The following is a 23,545-nucleotide window of genomic DNA, read 5'->3' on the forward strand; positions in this document are numbered from 1 at the left end:
ATTTATCAAATAGTGTCAATCTAAAGGATTACATGTTTAGGAATCACCTATGTAAGTGTGAAGTGGAAGCCGCTTCAATGAGAATTTTATAAGGCCAATTCTCTACACACTTATGAAACCGGGCGGTGTTCATGGCTGAAACGAACACAACAATGAGAACCAAAAGACGGTTAAGGGTTGGTTGTGTAACATATGGTTGTCTAGGTATACACTAAAGTTTGACGGTTCAAAGATATCAAATCTACCGATTGACCGAGTATATCCGACATATGTTCACTACGGAAAGTTCAAGGGAAACCTACTTATCCAGATGCGATTAATCCTTACTTGCAAATCACACAGCTTTCATCTATGATCATTCTTGTTAAAGCCATTCCCATTCATGTGGGGGATTGTTGGACTTTAAGGGCATTGAGATTCGAAGACTTTAAGCATTGGGTTTTAAAGTATAAAAGTGTTAATTGAAAATGGTGGGAAATAAAATGGAGGGAAATGAAAATTTGAATGAAGTGAGCTTTTAACTTGCACTTTGTCTCTCATTGGTGAGGGACAACTACATTTGTGTGCTTATATATAGAATCACTTCTTAAAGCTCTTAAAAGGAGTTGAAGAGAATGAACCCTCGCGCCGTCGTCGTCGTCGCTCGGCTCGGTTTCGGCTTTGGATTTGGATTTGGATTTGGATTTGTCAATCGATCGATAAGATTATTTTTTGGACAAAATTTATTTAATTAATTATTTAATAATTAATTAAATGCCAGATCACTACTGAAGATTCAGAAGGATAGTCTGGCCGCGGTCCTGGCGTAACCGCGGTAGGACTGCGCCAGAACCCTGCTGCAGATTCAGAGGGCCACTCTGGCCGCGGTCCTGGCGTAACCGCGGCAGGCCGCGTAAACTTCTGAAAAGGCACCTTTCCAGAACAAACATCACACCTCTTCCAATAATTGCCTATAAATTCTGAGGCATGGCTTCGTTTTTAACACACCAAAAACATTACAGAACTTCCTTCTTTCTGAAAATATGGCATTCCAATTCGCAGTCTCTCTCTCATAAATTCGTAAGTGTGATTTTGCTCCGTTCTTTAAAACACTTTGTTCGTTGTACAATGCTGCTAGGAGGTGTGGTATTTGGTAGATCGCATAGGTTGGTCTAGACACCACCATTATCCAAAAAAGAAAAGAAAAGATCCTTGTACCATGTTTTTGTTCTAATGCTGTGTGATTTTTCTATTCTATTATTCGTCCAAACTTTCCTCATAGGAAATTTCTGGTTTCTAACCAGCGCTATTGTCCTACAGATTATTTTTGCATAGGGAAAATAAAAGATAAAATTCATCAGTGCCAGGATATCTTAGTAAGACAATTCAATCCAACATTACACTGGCAGCTAAGGCGCGTCCGAATGTTTCTGAAATTAAGCTCACTTTCATGTGAAGCTCTGTGTCGTATATTGTGAATGTTTATACTCTCCCAAAGATGCTCTTAAGCATTATTACATGCGAAATCATTGTTTTAGTGCTAAGAGTATTATATCTTGTACTTAAGCACGTTTTGTCTGATGACAGTTGGATTAGTATGATTGTTATTGTCTTAGATGTGGATTGACGTGTTAAGCGTTAATGGATTCTCTATGAAACAAAAACAACCACATATTGCCAATATACCAAAGAAAATGCAGCAAGAAAAGCATAGTAAGTGAATCTTATCGTAAAAGAAAAACCTAACTATACGATACCACCAAAAGAACTTTGTGACAATATACATTATATGGGTGTTAACGATTGGTCGTTGCCATCAAAGTTGATGGCACTCCTATAAAGGAGTTCAAGAATTGGATAAAGTCATCAACTTAGAATCGAAGAGTTCCAAGAAAAGAAATACGTAGAACGAAAAAAATGTGTTATACAGTGGATTGCATGGGGTAAACATGTGGTAAATACTCATGGGGTGGGTGTGGTAAACATTTGACCACCCTATATGCTAGCATCGAACAAGGCAAACACTGCATTTGTCGTCCTTGGCCTGGGTTATCATCCCTCATCCTCAGACCACGACCCAAAATAGATGTGCTCCAACCACTGCAGGTATATGTCGTTATAGACGTATAACGGACGTAGGATTTAAATTTTGATTATACCTATATATATATATATATATATATATATATATATATATATATATATATATATACTAACTTTAGTGTACGTGCGTTGCACGTGTGCTTAGCGTCAATCAATGAAATACGAGTATACGAAGAACATGTNCCAATAGTGTTGTACTAAGTAAGAACGATTTGTATGTAGGAAAAGGTTACCTAAATGAGGGCCTTTTTAAGCTAAATGTAATAGCAGCTCCTATCAATAAAGTGAATGCTTCTTCTTACTTGCTTGAGTCAAACACTTTATGGCATTCGCGTTTAGATCACGTAAACTTCAAAACATTGCGAAAGATGATAAATCTAGAAGTATTGCCAAAATTTGATTGCATTAATTCAAAATGTCAAATATGTGTGGAATCAAAGTATGCTAAGCATCCTTATAAGTCCGTTGAAAGGATTCAAGTCCTTTAGACTTAATTCACACAGATATTTGCGACATGAAGTCAACACCATCTCGCGGTGGGAAAAAGTATTTTATTACTTTTATTGACGATAGCACGAGATACTGCTATGTTTATTTACTTAATAGTAAAGATGAGGCAATTGATGCTTTCAAGCAATACAAGAGTGAAGTTGAAACGCAACTAAATAAAAAGATCAAAATGATAAGAAGTGATAGGGGTGGCGAATATGAATCTCCTTTTGAAGAAATATGTTTGGAAAATGGCATTATTCACCAAACAACTGCCCCTTACTCTCCACAATCTAATGGAATTGTGGAGAGAAAGATTCGAACGTTGAAAGAGATGATGAATGCGTTGTTGATAAGTTCTGGTTTACCACAGAACTTGTGGGGGGAAGCTATACTTACAGCTAACCGAATAATCAACCGTGTACCTCATAGTAAAACACAGTCCATTCCCTATGAAAAATGGAAAGGAAGGAAGCCCAGCTTGAAATACTTCAAAGTGTGGGGGTGTTTAGCTAAGGTACAAGTTCCTAAACCTAAAAGGGTTAAGATAGGTCCAAAAACGGTTGATTGTGTATTTATTGGATATGTAACCAATAGCAAGGCATATCGTTTTCTGGTTCATAAGTCAGAAAATCCTGAGATTCACGTTAATACGATAATAGAATCAGATAATGCTGAATTCTTTGAAACTATTTATCCGTATAAAAAGGAAAGTGAAGTGATCTACCAAAAGTCAAAACGATCTCGGGAGGAAATAACAGATGGTATGCCTAATGAGGAAAATTCGAGAAGAAGTAAACGTCAACGGACATCTACTTCATTCGGTCCAGATTTTCTGACTTTCCTGTTAGAAAATGAGCCTCGTACCTTCAAGGAAGCAATGTCTTCCTCAGAAGCACAATATTGGAAAGAAGCTGTCAATAGTGAAATAGAATCCATATTGAGCAACCATACATGGGAATTGGTTGATCTTCCTCCAGGTAACAAAATATTGGGTTCTAAATGGATTTTCAAAATGAAAATGAAAGACGATGGTACTATTGACAAATACAAGGCCAGACTTGTTGTCAAAGGATTTAGACAGCGAGAAGGTCTTGACTATTTTGACACATACTCGCCGGTAACAAGAATTACATCCATTCGGATGCTAATAGCGTTAGCCGCCTTGTATGATCTTCAAATCCATCAAATGGATGTAAAAACAGCCTTCTTAAATGGTGATTTAGAGGAAGAAATTTACATGGACCAACCTGAAGGGTTTGTGGTTCCGGGAAAAAAAAAGAAGGTGTGACGACTTGTTAAGTCTCTTTATGGACTAAAACAAGCACCCAAGCAATGGCATGCGGAATTTGACCAAATAATGTTGTCAAATGGGTTTAAGATTAATGAATGTGATAAATGTGTTTACATTAAGAACATTCCAAATCATATAGTCATTGTTTGCTTATATGTTGATGATATGCTAATAATGAGCAAAGACATTGCCGACATTCAAGCTACTAAGCGTATATTTGCTAATAAGTTTTATATGAAAGACTTAGGAGTTGCCGATGTAATTCTAGGAATTAAAATCAAGAGGACTCCTCAGGGTCTAGCTTTGTCTCAATCACATTACGTGAAAATGGTACTTGAAAAATTCAAACACTTGGAATTTAGAAGTGCAAGAACTCCAATTGACTTAAATCATCATCTTATAAAGAATAAAGGTGAAAGTACGTCTCAATTGGAGTATGCTCGTGTGTTGGGAAGCTTAATGTACATCATGAACTGTACACGACCTGATATAGCTTGTGCAATAAGTAAACTTAGTCGATTCACAAGTAATCCAAACAAACATCACTGGGTGGCAATGAAACGAGTTCTGGGATATTTGGAGTATACCCAAGACTACGCTTTACACTACAATAAATATCATGCGGTTATCGAAGGATATAGTGATGCAAATTGGATAACCGGCTCAACAGAAACAAAATCCACAAGTGGATATGTTTTTACTGTTGGTGGAAGAGCAGTATCTTGGAAGTCTTCCAAACAAACGTGCATCGCTCGCTCTACAATGGAATCAAAGTTTATAGCTTTGGATAAAGCCGGTGAAGAAGCTGAATGGCTTCGAAATTTCTTAGAAGACATTCCGTTCTGGCCAAAACCTTTGGCTCCTATTTGTATACATTGCGATAGTGAGGCTGCAATAGGACGGGAAGGGAGCGTTATGTATAACGCAAAGTCTCGTCATATACGACGAAGACATAACACCGTTAGACAGCTACTTTCTACTGGAATTATCACTATTGATTATGTAAGATCAAAGGATAATGTGGCGGATCCGCTTACAAAAGGCTTAGCTAAAGAGGGAGTTGAGAAATCATCCAAGGGAATGGGACTATGGCCGAGGTCAAGTCAGCATGGCGGTAACTCTACCTAGAATTTTGGATGTTCCGAGATCTAGGTTCAAGGAGCTCAAACAAAGTTGTGATTGACCGGTTCAACATTGTCAAAGTAAAATCTTTGGTCCCTTCTCGTGATGAAGACAATGTTCAGTAACAAGGATAGAACTTTACACGTTCTTTAATGATTACCTAAGTTTGATGTGGTATTTATCAAATAGTGTCAATCTAAAGGATTACATGTTTAGGAATCACCTATGTAAGTGTGAAGTGGAAGCCGCTTCAATGAGAATTTCTGTAAGGCCAATTCTCTACGCACTTATGAAACCAGGCGGTGTTCATGGCTGAAACGAACACAACAATGAGAACCAAAAGACGGTTAAGGGTTGGTTGTGTGACATATGGTTGTCTAGGTATACACTAAAGTTCGACGGTTCAAAGATATCAAATCTACCGATTGACCGAGTATATCCGACATACGTTCACTACGGAAAGTTCAAAGGGAAATCTACTTATCCAGATGCGATTAATCCTTACTTGCAAATCACACAGCTTTCATCTATGATCATTCTTGTTAAAGCCATTCCCATTCATGTGGGGGATTGTTGGACTTTAAGCCATTGGGCTTTAAAGTAGAAAAAGTGTGAATTGGAAATGGAGGGAAATTGAAAATTTGAATAAGTGGACTTTTGACTTGCACTTTGTCCCTCATTGGTGAGGGACAACTACATTTTTGTGCTTATATATAGAATCACTTCTTAAAGCTCTTAAAAGGAGTTGAAGAGAATGAACCCTCGCGCCGTCGTCGTCGCTCGCTCGGCTCGGCTCGGCTTCGNTGTTCGCATTTGCGAACAATTAGTCGCATTTGCGACCTCCAGCCACTGGGCACACATCGCAATTGCGAAGGAGGACCTCACATTTGCGAGCCAAGGCAGGCCTGGGCTGGGTTCGCATTTGCGAACCAGCCTTCGCATTTGCGAACCAGGCTTCGCAATTGTGAAGCCTGCAGGCCTGTTCATACCAGCAGCAATTTCTGAGATTTCTAAGGTCAAAATGCAACTCGACACCTATCCAAAACTCACCCGAGCCCTCGGGGCTCCAAACCAAACATACACACAACCTCAAAAACATCTTACGGACTTATTCGTGCGATCAATCGCCAAAATAACATCATATACATCGGATCAAGCCTCAAAACTCATGATTTCTTCCAATTTTTCATAAAACATCAATTTTCCATTTTAAGTCCGAAACACGTCAAACGACGTCCGTTTTCAATCTAACTTTACAGAAAGCGCTTAAACCATATATAAGATTTGTACCAGGCGCCGGAACTAAAATACGAGCCCGATACCATAGTCTTTTAATCAAATTTCATTTTCATTTTCCCTAATCATTTCCAGAAAACAATTTCACACAAAAATTCATTTCTCGGGCTTGGGACCTCGGAATTCGATTCCGGGCATACGCCCAAGTCCCATATTTTCCTACGGATCCTCCGGGACCGTCAAATCACGGGTCCGGTCCGTTTACCCAAAATATTGACCGAAGCCAAATTTATCCAATTTAATATCAAAATTTAGCATTTTTCTCACAGAATTCATATTTAAGCTTTCCGGTTACGCGCCCGGACTGCGCACGCAAATCGAGGCAATCCCAAATGAGGTTTTCAAGGCCTCAGAAGCACAGAATGAATAAGGAAACAAGTGATGACCCTTTGGGTCGTCACATTTAGGTACTCAATATTCATCACTCGATATAATATAAAATATATACTCCAATAATATTCTATTTAATTTTACATATGTGTCAGTCAAAATTCAGAGAATATTTTGTAGACCAAAACAGTGTTATAGTCAGTGGGTTGGGTGAAAAATGCCAAATCATGGGCTTAAGTCATATTTTCCTTCTCTTAATTAGTCAATGTGTTACCGCCAAGTGTTGTAATGAGATAAATAAGATTTCTCCACTGTTAATTAGAGATATTAGGTTTAAGTTATAAAAATAAAAAAAAAAATCCCGGCAAGGAATGTTTTATTCTTTAATGGATCTTACGTCGCGCGAATCCAGATAAGCCGGACCCTAACGGGGATAATCGGAGAAAAAACAAAAGAAATTAGGAGAAAATGACACTATATAGCTTCTCTTAAAATAATAGATGAAAAATATATATATATATATATATATATATATATATATAATATATTTCATGTATGTTATACATAAATAATATAAAAATTTATACATTTTTAGGGCTATCAAATCTTAATAGTTTCAACCGCGAGCTAAAAGTGATATTTATCCAAAAATTAGCCAATGTGCTTTCTTAGAAAACTCGGTTCAGACAAATGCTCAGTTTTGGAATTAATCTGTAGCCAAATATAATGTTGATTATATAACAGGAAAGAAAGAAAGAGAATATGTTGATATGTTTAATAAAAATGTGAAGTAAAGGAAAAGGAAAATTAAAATAATAGATCTTTTACTAAACTTGTGGTTGAAGTAACTAATAATAGGAAAATACATGGTAATAGATAGTTTAATTAATGAAGCAGAGAAAGAAATCGTCTTAATTAATTATACATATGATAGTTGAATTAATAAATTTTTACCCTTTTTAGTCAATGAAACTGGCAAAGTTACCATTTTTGTTTGAGTTATTTTACTTCATTCTCACACCCCTCATTAAATTAGTTTTTTCTTTTTCTTTTATACTAGTTTTAGGGTACGCACGTTGCGCGTATACCTCATATTAATGCGTATAATTTTTTTTGTAAAATTACTTAAATATTATAAATATATATAATTGAGTTATAAAATAAAAATAAAAGGAAAAATGCAAGTTTATGAAGTGAAGAATATTGATCCTATTTAATTAAATGGATAAACATCTCTCGTGTTTCTCTACTACACACATTTGCTTTGTCATGAAATCAAACTCATATTTATTGATTATTTTTATTGGTTAATTGCTATAAAAAAAATTATTGTACTCTTTAGTTGTGTTTGGAGGCAATAGAATGTTGAACCCATAAATTTCTAATATTTTTTGATAAAAATATTTTATAGCTGCATAAATATCTATGGCTTGTTTAGACCATAAAACTCAAAATTATTTCTTCTTTCTTAAACTCCATACTCAGTTAAACACGGCTAATGAGTGGGTCAGAAAAAGTAAATATTAATATCTCCTACATAGTTAAAATAATAATAATAAAAAGTTAATAAACAAAAGTTTAGTTGATTTTAAAGTCCTAAAATATTAAAAAGAATAATTAAATGATAATTTTCTTCAAGATGAAATATATATTTAAAGGATACAAAAATCGATCAACATTTTGTGTTGAATCTTCATCAAAAATATTTTTTACAATACTTTAATCAACCTTTTTACTCATTAAAAGTAATATTTAGACTGGATAAAGTAATATGAATATCCTAAATAGTAACAAGTAAAGTATTATAATTATATTAATTACTTTTAAAATTTTAAATATTAGGACTTCTTACATTGTTCAAATAAGAAAAGTTTTAATAAAATATGTAGGAAGATTTACTTAAAACTAATTTAAATTTCTTATAAATTACCATATAATATATTGCTATTAATTTAAATATATGAATTTGAGTATCTTATATATATTTTAGATCCAATATTGTAATTGGCTTTTACTTTAATATAGGTATATATTACAACATGTAAATAAAAACTTAAAGTATATTATAATATGTATTATATATTACTATAAGTTATTATTATTTTTAAATGTAGGCATATCATTTGTAAACTTACTTAAAAAATACTTTTTTGCTAATATGCCTGTACGTTTGATTGTGTGATTTAGATTGTATAGTCAAAATCAACCTTTAAAGACTCAGAATTAGATCTATTTTTGTTAGTAAATATCTAATGTACGTGTAGGAAAGAAGCTACATTAATTTATACAATTAAAATAAGGAATATATTTATGTAACCTAAATATTAGGAGTTTTTTCATAATTCAAATAAGGAAAAAAATTTAATAATTAAAATATTAGTTGATTTTGAAGTCCTAAATTTTAGGAAATTAACTTAAATTACTATTTTGCCCAATATAAAATTTATTTTTGAAGGGTAAAAAAGACGAACGACATTTCGCTAAGGACCTTCATGCTTTTAATATAGTATAGATTAGTGTTTTCCATCAATGGTAGAAATCAATCTTAAGTCTTAACTAATAACTATAAATTTCTCACCATAATGGAGATTAACAACACAATAACGATAATTACGTCTTAATTTCAAGTAAATCGTAAGCACTTACCTCAATCTCACTACCCAATTTCACATTTGTGAGCTTATTTGCCCACTGAAAGTCGGGAACCTTCGTCATCGTCAATATTTGATATTCTCTCGATAGCTTTAATAGTTCACTGAAAGCCTTGGCAGATAGACAATACGTAGAGATTGCTCCACTTCCTATGGATAATTTATAACAGTATGATTACGATACTTGCTCCGGATGGACGTGAGAGTAGAGACGGCTTTCCTTTCTTTTTTTTTGGTCGAAAGTGAAACTTTTATTCCAACCTTTTTTGCAAATATACACCATCTGTTCTCTATGGACTTTGGAGCAGATCTCAAAATAAATAAAAAAACCATTTACAATTTCCTATACAACTCTTCTGTTGCTATTCTATTATAAAGCATATAACTATCCTATAAACAACTAGGATAGTTGTTTAACTTTTCCAGTAGTGGCTTCCATTTTTGTTGTTTTTGTCCAGTAACATGAATTTGGACAGCAATGTCCTTTGCTCTGTCTTGTACTGTCTTCTTGCATTGTTGAAATCTTCTACTATTTCTTTCCATCCATATGTTGTACATCACAGCAACAAACACAACTCCTATTATGGCTTTCTTTGGGTTTCTGTTATTCACATTCTTGATTAACCAGTTAACTTCTTCTTCCCAGTCTTGAGTTCTTCTGTGATATCCAAGCCATGTTAACATGCTTTCCCATAGTTTCTTTGAGTATGAACATTCAAAGAATAAGTGTTCATGAGTCTCAGTCAAGTCTCTTTCACACAGAACACATCCTTGTTCAACCTGAACTCCCCATTTCAACAATCTATCCACTGTTGCCAATCTTCTATGCATTGCCATCCACACTATGAACTGTTGCTTTAACAGACTACCATTGATTATTGTTATGGATTTCCATCTCACTTTTGGCCATTCTGGATTGCTTTTTACATATGCTGTTTTGATGCTGAACTTCCCCTTCTTTACACTGGCCTGCATTCTTTGCATGTCATTTTTCCACCATTCTCTTGCATTGAATATCTTCCTTACAAGCCAACTAGCTTGTTTAGGAACTTCCATACTTGCTATATCTTGCTTCTTTATATATTGGCCATATATCCATTTTATCCAGAGTTTATCCTTCTTATTCACTAATGCCCATAGTAGCTTTGTTATTGCTGCCTTGTTCCATGCTTCATAGTTAATTATGTTTAGTCCTCTTGCTGCTTTTGGCTTACACAAAGTCTCCCAGGATATAGGATTTCTCTGGGTGATGTCATTGCTTCCAGTCCACAGATACCTCCTGCATATGCTATCAACCATCTTTACAATCTTCTTAGGGATGAGGAACACTTGAGCCCAATATGTGTGCATTTCAAACAAGACACTCTTGATGAGCTGTAGTCTGCCTGCATATGAAAGAAACTTAGAGGTCCAGCTTATAATCTTGTCCACAATTTTTTCCACCAAGGGCATACACTGTTGTATGCTGATCTTTTTTGCAGATAATGGTACTCCAAAGTATTTGAATTATAAGGTCCCTTCTGATAACTGCAACTCGGCTAACATTTTATCCTTGAATTCCTTCTTTACTCCTGCTATATATAATGAACTTTTATCCATATTAGCATGCAATCCTGAGACTTCACAGAATTTTGGAAACATCTGATAAGCATCTTCATGGATATTTCATCAGCCCTGCAACACATAAGAAGATCATCTGTGATCATCTGCAAAGCAGATGTGGACAATCTGCAGTTTCCTGCATTTAGGATGAAAATTAAAGTTTGGTATTCTTGTCAGAGCTTTCAGAGATCTATTGAGGTACTCCATGGCTAGAACAAACAGGTAAGGTGACATGGGGTCCCCTTGCCTTAAGCCTTTCCTTGCTTCAAACTTCTCAGTGAGACCTCCATTCAACAGTAGTGAGTAGCTTACTGTACTAACACATGTCATAATCAGTTCCACTAGCTTAAAGGGCACACCAAACTCCAGTAATATTGTTCTCAGAAAACCCCATTCCACAGAATCATAGGCTTTCCTAATGTCCACCTTTATCATACACCTAGGTGATACATTCTTCTGAGTATATCCCTTGATTAGTTCATGTGCCATTATCACATTGTCTAGTATATTCCTTCCTTCAATAAAAGCAGACTGAGTAGGTCCAACCAGGTAATCCACCACCATTTTTAGTTTATTTGTTAAGAGTTTAGCTATGATCTTGTATAGTGTTGAACAACAAGCAATATGCCTAAACTCCTTAACAAGACTGGGATTTTTTACATTTGGTATCAATGTGACAGTTGTGCAATTAACCTCCTTCATTAGCTTTCCTTTTTGAAAAAAATTCTGCACAGCATCTGTTACTTCTTGCCCTATGATTGACCAGTACTCCTTGAAGAATTCTGTAGGATATCCATCAATGCCTGGTGCCTTATCATTAGGCAGGTTCCTCACTACTTGGCTGATCTCCTCATTAGTGATTGGAGCTACTAGTTGCTGCTGTTGAATCACTGTCAAACATGGCCCATCTCTTGCTATAGTTAGATCAATTCCTGGCATTTGGTCTGCTGCTGTCCCCAGTAACTGTTTGAAAAATTGGATGAACTCCTGTTGAATCAGCTTTGGTTTTGTGATCTTCACCTGAGTATCATTGTAAATGCAGCTCACTTTGTTTCTTGCTTGTCTAGCTCGCATACAGGCATGCAAATACTTTGTATTTTGGTCTCCTAGTTGGATCCATGTAGCTCTTGATTTCTGCCTTAGTATTTGTTCTTGGACTGCTTCCCACTTCTCAATATCTGCTAGACATTTCCTTTCATCCTCTATCAGTTCTGCATTAAAATAATCTTCATTTAACATTCCTTGAATCTGATTCAACTCTTCTCTCATCTTGTTTAGCTTTTTATCCACTAATGAATGCTCATATTGTATACTTCTAGTCTCTTTCTCAATCTACTTCAATTTTCTCCAGACTGTAGACATAGCATCTCCTCCACTTCTTTGTTCCCATACTCTTTGTACAATCTCCTTGTATTCTGCCTGCTTCATTACGGTAGTTAACAGTCTGTAAGGTCTGTTGACTTTCATCTTCTGCACATCAGTACTTATCATTATTGGAGTATGGTCTGAACATCCAGGAAGCATGTATTGAGCCTCAATACCAGTGTATAGGTTGAACCATGCAGCATTCCCAAATGCCCAATCTATATGACTATATATCCTTACTTCAGCATCTCTTTTGTTACACCATGTGAAGTCACCCCCTCTTTTGGTAATCTGCCCTACTCTTATATCTTCAATACAATTTTGGAAATCTACTACTTCAGCTTGTTGTACAGGATTACCATTTATCCTATCATCAACATTTAGTACACTATTGAAATCTCCTATTATAAGCCAAGGATCATTCAATTGTATACTTCTTAGTTTCCCCCATAGCGATTGTCTATGTTGAACAGTATGCAATCTATAAACAAATGTTATGTAACAATTGAAAACAGAATTCTTATCTTACACATAACAATGAATCAGTTGCTCTGTCTTCTCAGTACTGTTACATTGACATTGACTTCCTTCCACATTAGCCATATTCTCCCATTTGGTGCATATTCATAATTGTCCTCAATTTTCCAATCATCGCCTATTTTCCTTTGAACATCCTTTGCCTTCTGCTTTTTGACTCTTGTTTCAAGGCAAGCTATCATATCCACTTTGTTTCTCAGCAAGAATTTCCTCACTTCTCGCTGCTTGTGGGACTTATTCAGTCCCCTCACATTCCAAGATATGATGATCATGGTGGCTGAGCATTAGGGGTGCTGTTTAGGCTCCTTTGTCCTGCTTCATTTCTGGTATCTGCATGCACAGTCTGTTCAGGTGGCTTCTCTTTTATCATCAGTGGTGCAAACCTGTTTCTATTTGCTAGCTCCTCATAATTGATCTCCTTATGCTTCAAATTTTGTGTGTTCATCTTCTGCTTGCCTTTGTCTAGCTCCTGTTTCTCCTCCTGTGCAGTATTATCTGTTTGTTGTTCCTTTACTTCCTTTGGCTTCCATATCATTTTCCTCTTCTTTCTTCTTCTTTTCTGTTTGACTTCTTCTTTCTGTTCCTCCATCTGTTGGCATTTTCCTTTCTCATGCCCAAAGTTGTTACACTCTAGGTAGAATTTTGGTTTCCACTCATATTCCACCATTTGAATCCAGCTTTTTTGACCAGGTATCTCAATGTGGACTTCCTCTGGTAGAGGCTGTGTGATGTCCATATCAATTAGAACTCTAGCATAGGAGACCCTCTCACAATCCGCAGTTAGCCTATCAGTACAAATTGGCTTACCATTGAGACGGCTTTCCTTTCGGATGTAAAGTCTGAATAAAGTAGAAGAGTACATTAAATTAACTGCCAGTGTAAAACTATTTAATTATGATTTGTAAAAATTAAATTATAATTAATTGGATTATTCAAATTATGTAGGCCTTTAAATAAATTGGGAAAATCAACAATACTATGAATATGCATTTAGAGGTCGTTTGGTTGGTAAATAAGTTATCCCATGATTAATTATCTCGAGATTAGTTATTCCGGGATTAGCTATTCCATCCTCCGATGTGAATAAAAAAATACTACAATTCTGGGATAACTAATCCTAGGATTAATTATACCACGATTTTATCTCAACTAAACTTGGGATAAACTCATCTCAAGTTTAATTTCAGAATTAATTATCATTTATCCCTCGTACCCAACGAGCCTTTAGTGTTGTAGTTGGCTGATCATGCATTGTGTTTGTTTGCAGAGCACACGTATCCCATGACTCAGAATATTATAGTTTAAACAAAATAAAATAAATATAAAAAATTATAATTATAATTGCAAAATCAGCTACTATCAAAGAGTAAGAGCCAAATTTCAGGCATTTATTTTCACAATTGTTAAAATTACACCAAAATATGCAAAATATTTTAATTCCACAATTATTGATCTTTAGAGATCTTCCAGAGTTTTTTTAGTACAAAATCAAAATGTCAATGAGAATATAAGACTAAAAATAGTAAAGAAATCTTGAATCTCTCTCTTTCTTGAATAGCCATAAAAAAGTGTAGGAAAAGTGAGCAAATCTTTTAATTTTTGGATAGTCCTCTCAATTTTTATTATTTTTCCCTTAGATATTCTATATGACTAAAGTGTTCATTAAGTGACCCCCTTTATTATTATTTTTTTTTGGCAAAGATATTAATATGTTGGAACCCCTTTATATTATTAAAAATAATATAATAATATAATTTTTAATAAAGGGATTTGAACCGATGACTTATGCCTTACCATGGCGTTACTCTACCACTGAGTTAAAAGGGCCTTTTTGATTTAATTCCGGAATTATTCACTTTTAGCCTGCTTCTTACTATTTAATTAATGAGTTTAAAGTTCTATTCATCCAACGGTAAAAAATAAGATTTAAGTTATACACACTGATGATATAAAAATATTTACATAATCAGTAAACTTTCACTTATGATATTAGGAGTTATCAATTTTATCACATTATTAATTAATATTGATCAAAATATTTACCTGTAATTATTTAATGATTGATCTGATTACATAGCTTTTCATATAGTTAATACATAGAACTTAAACTCAAAAAAAAAAATATCATATAACTTATCCAGTAATTGCATGTACATTATATATTAGATATTACTAATAATAATATCATAAAAATAATAAATAAACTGCTATCATATGTTAATTCATACTGATAATGTACAATATTTTACATTAATGGTGTATATAAAACTTAAAAGAGTTAACTCAAACACCCGCTCGCCTAATTCCTTAAACTAAAAATATCGGCGGATGTATAATATATGTATAACTATGTATAATTAATATATAATCTATGTATACCGACTAAAAAAATAAACATCAAATTTGGCGGGCTATTTGTGTAACAATCCCAATAACTTAAGCCCTTAAGGGGTCGTTTGGTATGATGTATAAGTAGATATAGTGTTGATATAAAAATTTAATACCACCTTAATACTTTATTTGGTTAGCAGACTATAAGTTATCCCGTACTGGGATAACTTATACCTTGTAGAGGGTGGAATAATTAGTGCCGGGATAACTTATACTTTTTTCTTAAAAATTATGCAATTGTCATTTTTAATACAACATACCAAACAGTGAATAAAAACAATCCCAGCATAACTAATCCCAAGATAACTTATCCCAGCATAAACCGTATTCGAACCAAACGACCCCTAAATAAAATAGCCTAAAAATAGTTCAGTACTGCTGTATTTTTTTTTCTCCTTTTGTTCTTTAAAGATAGTAATCAAGAAAATCATATGTATTACTAGTATTTGTATTTCCACTTGCTATGTAAATGATGATATGAATGAATGAACATAATGCAGAATCATTGAATTCCCATCCAACACCTTTACTACTAACTTCACCAACCCAACTCTCATTTCCATTTATGAAACCCTCCCAACATTTTTACCACTACACATTTACACAACACTGTCAATTTTCTAAGTATCTTTTTCTTCCTTTTTTAGTCTTGTTTATTTTATATAAAAGATTTGGACTTCTTTTTTTTGTCTTTGTTGAAACACAAAGACAAAGCATTTATGTTGTTGTATTTGTTGGTTTCATTAGTAGACATGCAACAAGGTAAGTAAGTTCACATTATTCAGAAACCCCAAAATCTTAGTTGTCCTCTGAAAATCCCATTATCTTCTCAATTCTTGTTTAAAGATTTGATTTTTAACCATTTTTCTTGTTAAAGTTCTTGACTTTTAGCCAATTTATACTATTCTTGAAGTTCTTGGCTTTGTGGGTTTGTCATTTGTGGTGCTAAATATAGAAAGTGTTTGTTTTTGCTGATTCTTGGAAAGTACAAGGTGCTTTTGAAGTTTTGAAAAAGGAGAGATTTTTGGTGTTGTTGGAGGGGATTTGGTTTTCTCCTTTTTTTTTTTTTTTTTCTCTCTGAGTTTGACAGTTGAATCCCAAAAATGGGAATTTGGATTCTTGAATTTTTCCTGGTTTTAACAGTGTTATTTAGGCCTTTGGTTTGTCAGCAACCAAACACTGATGGTTTCTTTGTCTCTGATTTCTTGAAAAAAATGGGTAAAGTTCACAACTTTTCAGCTCATTTTTGTTCTTGGAAAGGTGTAGGATGTGATTCAAAGGAAGAAAATATTGTCAATTTGACAGCTAAAAGTTTTGGTTTATCTGGTATTATTCCTGATAATACTATAGGTAAACTCACTAAACTTCAGTATTTGGATCTGAGTAACAATGATCTCACTGGTTTACCTTCTGATATTTGGAGTTTAGGTTCACTTAAGTACCTTAACCTCTCACATAATCACATTTCTAATGACCTTTCAAGTAATATAGGCAATTTTGGTGAGCTTGAAATCTTGGACATTTCTGTTAACAATTTCTCTGGTAAAATTCCAGAAGCCATTAGCTCTCTTTCAAGATTGCATTCTCTTAATCTTAGTAAGAATGGGTTTGAGTCAGATTTGCCTTATGGAATCTTGAATTGTCATTCTTTGGAATTTCTTGATATTTCAGAAAATAGACTTAGTGGTTTACATGATGGTTTTGGTGCTGCATTTCCAAAGCTTAAGTTCTTGAATCTTGCGGAAAATGAGATTAATGGGAAAGATTCGGATTTGTTAGGGATGGTTTCGATCACTCATCTCAACATTTCAGGAAATTTGTTTAAGGGTTCTGTTGTTGGTGTTTTTGAGGGGCCATTGGAAGTGATTGATTTGAGTAGAAACCAATTTCAAGGTCATATTTCTCAGGTAAACTTCAGTTCCAGTTTCAATTGGTCTCATTTGGTTTATCTTGATTTATCTGAGAATCATCTTAGTGGAGAGATATTTAAGGAGTTAATCAATGCGCAAAGTCTTCGATACCTTAATCTTGCACATAATAGATTTTTACCACAAGAATTTCCACATGTTGATATGTTATCTGGTTTAGAGTATCTTAATTTCTCTGGAACCAGTTTGATTGGCCATATTCCTCAAGAGCTCTCGTCGTTGAGTCACTTGAAAATCCTTGACATATCCAAAAACCATCTTAGTAACCGCATTCCTGTATTGAGCAATAGAAATCTCCAAGTTCTTGATGTTTCATACAATAATTTGACTGGTGATATCCCTTTGCCACTTCTAGAGAAACTTCCCAATATGGAAAGGTTCAATTTCTCTTACAATAATCTAACTCTTTGTGCTTCTGAGTTCTCCTCGAAAACGTTCCAATCGGCTTTCATTGGTTCATCAAATGGATGTCCTATTGCTGCCAATCCTGCTCTTTTCCATAGGAAAGCTCCAAAACATAGAGGACTCAAACTTGCATTGGCTTTAACTTTCTCTATGGTGTTTCTGCTTTTGGGGTTGTTGTTCTTGGCGTTTGGTTGTCGAAGGAAAACCACGATATGGGTGGTTAAACAGAATTCTTACAAAGAAGAACAGACTATTTCAGGCCCCTTTTCGTTTCAGACTGATTCAACCACTTGGGTTGCTGATGTTAAGCAAGCTAACTCGGTGCCCGTGGTTATTTTTGAGAAGCCACTTTTGAATTTCACATTTGCAGATCTCTTGTCTGCGACTTCTAATTTTGATCGAGGTACATTGTTAGCTGAAGGGAGGTTTGGTCCGGTTTATAGAGGCTTTTTACCAGGTGGGATTCATGTGGCAGTGAAAGTTCTTGTTCACGGTTCGACAATGACAGACCAAGAAGCTGCAAGAGAGCTCGAGTATCTTGGCCGGATAAAACATCCAAATCTTGTGCCGTTGACCGGATATTGCTTGGCTGGTGAGCAAAGAATTGCCATTTACGATTACATGGAGAACGGAAATTTGCAGAATTTGCTTCATGACTTGCCACTCGGGGTTCAAACTACCGAGGACTGGAGCACAGACACGTGGGAAGAGGATGATAATAACAGTATTCAGAATGTTGGTTCTGAAGGATTGTTGACAACATGGAGATTTAGGCACAAGATTGCGCTTGGCACAGCTAGAGCCCTTGCATTTCTCCACCACGGTTGCTCGCCTCCCATTATACATAGAGATGTGAAAGCTAGCAGTGTTTATCTTGATATAAATTTGGAACCAAGATTATCTGATTTTGGATTGGCTAAAATATTTGGCACCGGACTTGAGGATGAGATCACTCGCGGTTCACCTGGATATATTCCCCCAGAGTTTCTTCAGCCAGAGAGCAGCAGCTCCCCGAAATATCCAACACCAAAGTCAGATGTGTATGGATTTGGAGTCATTCTTTTCGAGCTAATTACCGGGAAAAAACCAGTTGAAGATGATTATCCAGAAGACAAGGATGCTGATTTGGTTGGTTGGGTTAGAGGATTAGTAAGGAACAACCAGGGATCAAGAGTTATCGATCCAAAAATTCGTGGAACTGCATCGCAAACTCAAATACTAGAAGCCTTGAAAATTGGTTATCTATGCACAGCTGAAGTTCCTGCGAAACGACCGAGCATGCATCAAGTAGTTGGACTGCTTAAGGATATTGAGCCTACACAACAATAAAGATTTAAGGATACAGAAACATTGGCTCAATGCATAAATTTTTACCTCTCTTCATTTTGGTGTTCTGAGTTCTCCTTCTTGTGTTTGCCACAAGAGGAATTGTACATTAGTCCAATATTTTTGTTTGCTGCTTTATGCCATGTTTCTCATTTTCCTTTTAACATTTCCACTAGCAAAGGTTTAAGTTATAGTACAAAATGGACTTGCTTGACCCTTGAGAAGGAAAAAAGTTTTCCACTCATTTCCATTTGTGTTTTCCAATTCTTTGAAATTCTTACAAGTTTTTGGCACTTTTGGTTGTTTCATATTTTTAGCCTTGTTTTTCTTCATGTTATGAATTCATTCTGTTAAAGTTCATAGGAAAAAATACTAGATGACATAGAACAGCATCCAAGGACACTTTCTTTTAAAAAAGGTAGTCCGGTGCACTAAGCTCCCGCTTTGCGCGATATCGCGGGCCTATCCTCAGGCATGATAATAGTAGGTTGAACTCCCCCAACCGATAGCACTACGGGGGTCTGATAACCATGGGCCATCTACTATCTGGGGTACGAGTAGTTGGAGTCTGTGGGATCGGAGAAGAGTCGGATCATAAGGGTCTATTGTATACAGCCTTATATGGTATTTCTGATATGGTATTTCTGCGAGAGGTTGATGGTATTTCTGATATAGTATTTCTGCGAGAGGTTGTTTTCAAAACGCTTTCTTTATATATCCAAAAATGAGATAAGTCACCTTTTTGAGTGAATACTCTTATAAAGGAAAAAAATTTCTCATTAATATATTATGGTGGAGCTGCTGTTAATTTATGGGGTTCCATATTACAATTCTTGGAAACAGTAATTGCAGAAAAACCATAGGAGGACCACTTTCTCTAGTGGTCTTTTTCATGAAGTATGTGTCACTGTATAATGTATATGTAGGACAAGAAATTTATATTATTCTAACTCTTCCAAACATTAATATAATTAATCACTATTGACTAATAATATAGTTAATCACTTTTGACTAATTTTCTCTGTTGCTATGTTCTCTGAATCTTGCTACCTTAATCATTTAGATGCTATTCATGTTCTAGGTCCTTCATATTTAGTCCTTTATTGTACTGGTCCTACGGTCAATAAAGTGAGTGAAAATTATAGAAAATCAGGTTACAAAGTCCAACTGAGTTAAAAAAAAAAAAAAAAACGTTAGGTGATATTTTCCTATATGACTAAACTTTGGTGGACAAAAGAGAGGTAATAGGTGTTCGATGAAATAGCCGAAATACACGCAAAATGGGTCTAACACCACATATATTTAGTCCTTTATTGCATGGCCTAACGGTCAATAAAGAGAATGAAAATTATAGAAATCATGGTATAAAGTCCAACAGAGTTAAAAAAAACATTTGGTGATATTTTCCTAAACGACTAAACTTTGGTGGACAAAGGGAGGTAATAGGTATTCGATGAATAGCCGAAATACTTGCAAATTGGTTCGAACACCATATATATTTAGTCATTTATTGCATTGGCTTAACGGTCAATAAAGTGAGTGAAAATCATAGAAATCAGGATACAAAATCCAACATTGTCAAAAAAAATTGCTAGGGTGATATTTTCCGATCAGACGAAACTTTGATGGATAAAAGGGGTAATAGGCATTCGATGAAATAGTCGAAATATGCTCAAACTGATCCGAACGCCATATATATTTATTCCTTTATTTCTTGTCTTTTTGAGAGATGGTAGAGGGGGGTTTTGGGGGGGGGGGGGGTTGAGTTGTGAGGGTGTTTGTCCATGTTACTAATAGTACAAAAATGTCAATTTTCTTTTTATAACATAGTTTATATGCCTAAAATGATTTCAGCAAGAGAAAACAAACAAATCTTGCTAGATACTAGCAAGATGTTTGCTTACAACATCGTAATTCACAACCAACCTAATCAGTAATGTCATGTTCTAGGAATCTTGACTATTACCTGTCAAAAAATACTGGTACAATGTAGTACTTTATAATAATCAATATTAATAAATAAAATAAATGCAAGATGCTATTCATTGGTTTGGTTTTGGAGCATGTTTGCAGGAATTTCTGACTAAAGTACTGAAGAATGGAAAGAACTGGCATCAATTACTCTCTGTAATATGTTTAAGTTTCAGACAGGAAAATAAAATATAAAAAATAAAAAGGGTTTTAAATACTAAAACCAATTGCAGGTAATATGGGTTGGAATATTAAGTATTTGTCATTAAGTGCTAGTATTTGTACTCTTGGTATGGTGCTATTTCAATAATTTATTTGGTTTGAATTTGAATTGTACAAGAAGTTGGTATGGACTAATTAAAATATTTTGAATGGGAAATAAACAATAAACAAAAATAAAATCATTGCTTTCTTGGTAAGAGTAATAATAATGGGCAAAGATCACTTTTAGGCCGCGGCTGAAATTATTTACATTCGGTAGCCGTATAAATGTAAAAAATTTACATATTTTTTTGTATATAACATATAGAAATGTATATGTATATAAAAAATATATTTTTCAGCTATTATTTTCATAGCGTCTATACAATGTCATTTTCCCTAATAATAAGGGAACTAGAAAGTTAAAAGATAAATTAAGTATAATTAGATAACATACTTTTGCAATTTAGTAGGTGAATGTCCAAGAGTAAATTATGCAAAATGCTAAGTGATAATCATAGCATACAAGATTTAGTTGGGTTAATCGATTTTCAAGAATGATTAATAGAAATGACACACAAATTTCTTTGTTTATCTTTTAACGTGAAATGTACATAAGATGTTGTTACTAATTATATTTTTTCGCGTCAGTTATCTCATTATATCGTTGTTTCTATAGCTTTTTTTTATTTGTTCTTGAGCCGAGAGTCTTCGGAAGTAACCTCTATATCTCCACAGAATAAGAGTAAGGTCTGCGTACACATTATCCTCCTGACGGTCAAATCCTACTTGTGAAATTATAACATTCAAACATAATGATAACTATAGACTTGAAAGTGAAGCTCTCATGTTGTCAATGAATTATTATGGAACAGTTGGTAGAGTAATGACTAAGGATACTACATTATGATCATTTTGTTCAAGAATGCTTATATACATGCAAAATTTTCAATCATGCTACATTACCTAAAAGGGTAAAATTTTATACACAGTAACAAAGCAAATTTTTACCCTATTGAATTTTACCCTATCCATGGGAAATAATATTATTTTCTCCTTGCACTTCAATTTCATCTGCTCGTTTGAGCACTCAGAGAAGTCACCCAAACCACTTATTTTTGGAAATATTTGTCGTGTTATTCATGGAAGCAGAAATGAGTTACAAATTCACCAAGAACAACAATATCACTAATGAATTTGAATTTCGAATCTTCAAATTTATTTTGATCTTTGTTCTTCACACCAATGGTGTTCTTTTCTTCCTCTTTTTTCTTTCTTTTGTTCGGTATTAAATTCAATCAATAGAAATTGATATTCTTAAATTTATTTTCTGAGACATTGCCGCAATTCAATAGTTTCATTTGAAAGTAACAATGTTTAATCACGTAGTATCATGGATTAAGGTAAAATACCAAAAGATTTATTTATGAATTTGGTATAATATATGTAGATACTTTTCATATAGCATAAATGAATACATTAATATACGTATTTGCAAAATATATTTAGATGCTCTATTATCTATATACAAATAAAGAACGTTGGATATAAGAGGAGTATATATAGTATATTTATAGTATATGGTATATAGTATGTAGTATATGGTATATTTATACATGTACAATATATAATTTCTTCAAGTAAATTATATATATATATATATATATATATATATATATATATATATATATATATATATTGGTAACTAACTTCTTTTTTATTAATCACCAAAAAGTATTTACATAACAAAGCAAAGCTAACACAACTTGCTAATCTTTTGCTTACTCCTTATACTAATTTTCCTAGAAACATAAACTATACACATAATGTTTGTTCCTAGGAGTGACTCTAGCACTAACTATATATGCTATATCTTTTGAAATTTGCTCCTCGTTTCTGTTCTTCTTCTCAAATATTCTTCTGTTTCTTTCAAGCCATATATGATAAACAGCTTCTGCATACATCATTCTGAATATCATCACATAAGCAGACTTCCCTTTTGCTTGATTTATGGACCATTGAACAAACTGCTGCCAGTTGCCATTTCCCAATTTCTGTCTTCCAAGCCATCTGCACATTCTGTTCCACACTTGGGTTGCATAATCACAATGCCAGAAAAGGTGATCTCTTGTTTCCTTTTCTTTTTTACACATCACACACTCAGGTTCTACATTGACCTTCCAGCTAATTAACCTGTCACAAGTCATTAATTTTTCCTGGATCATTAGCCACATGATGAATTTTGCTTTTGGCCTTGCTGCATTTTGGAACACCATTGTCTTCCATTCCATTCTTCTGTAATCTCCCGGTAGGTGCAGGTATATTTGTCTGATCATGCTCTTCTTCTGATTCTGTGAGAACTGCACCTCTTCAAGTATACTGTATGACTCAATCACTTTCCTTACCATCCAGCATGCTTGTTGAGGAACTTGCATTGTCTTCAGTTGCTGATTCTTGATATAATAAGCATATATCCATCCAATCCATAGCTTGTCCTGCTTGTATGCTGAATCCCAACATGTCTTTGCAATAGCTGCCTTGTTCCACAGCTTCAA

The 23,545-nt window shown here is 34.4% G+C and overlaps 1 protein-coding gene across 1 annotated transcript; it reads left to right on the top strand.

The window, feature by feature from the left end:
- Positions 1-15,610: 15,610 nt before the first annotated feature.
- On the top strand, positions 15,611-19,111 carry LOC109214045 (probable LRR receptor-like serine/threonine-protein kinase At2g24230). Its single transcript, XM_019377921.1, has one exon. It carries the CDS (start codon positions 16,263-16,265, stop codon positions 18,819-18,821), a length of 2,559 nt encoding a protein of 852 aa, XP_019233466.1. The 5' UTR covers positions 15,611-16,262; the 3' UTR covers positions 18,822-19,111.
- Positions 19,112-23,545: the final 4,434 nt, after the last annotated feature.

This window comes from Nicotiana attenuata, unplaced genomic scaffold (assembly GCF_001879085.1).
Source record: "Nicotiana attenuata strain UT unplaced genomic scaffold, NIATTr2, whole genome shotgun sequence".
Classification (NCBI taxonomy): Eukaryota; Viridiplantae; Streptophyta; class Magnoliopsida; order Solanales; family Solanaceae; genus Nicotiana; species Nicotiana attenuata.

Excerpts from the sequence above, each read along its gene's own strand:
- LOC109214045 (XM_019377921.1), top strand. The coding sequence starts at position 16,263 with ATGGGAATTTGGATTCTTGAATTTTTCCTGGTTTTAACAGTGTTATTT.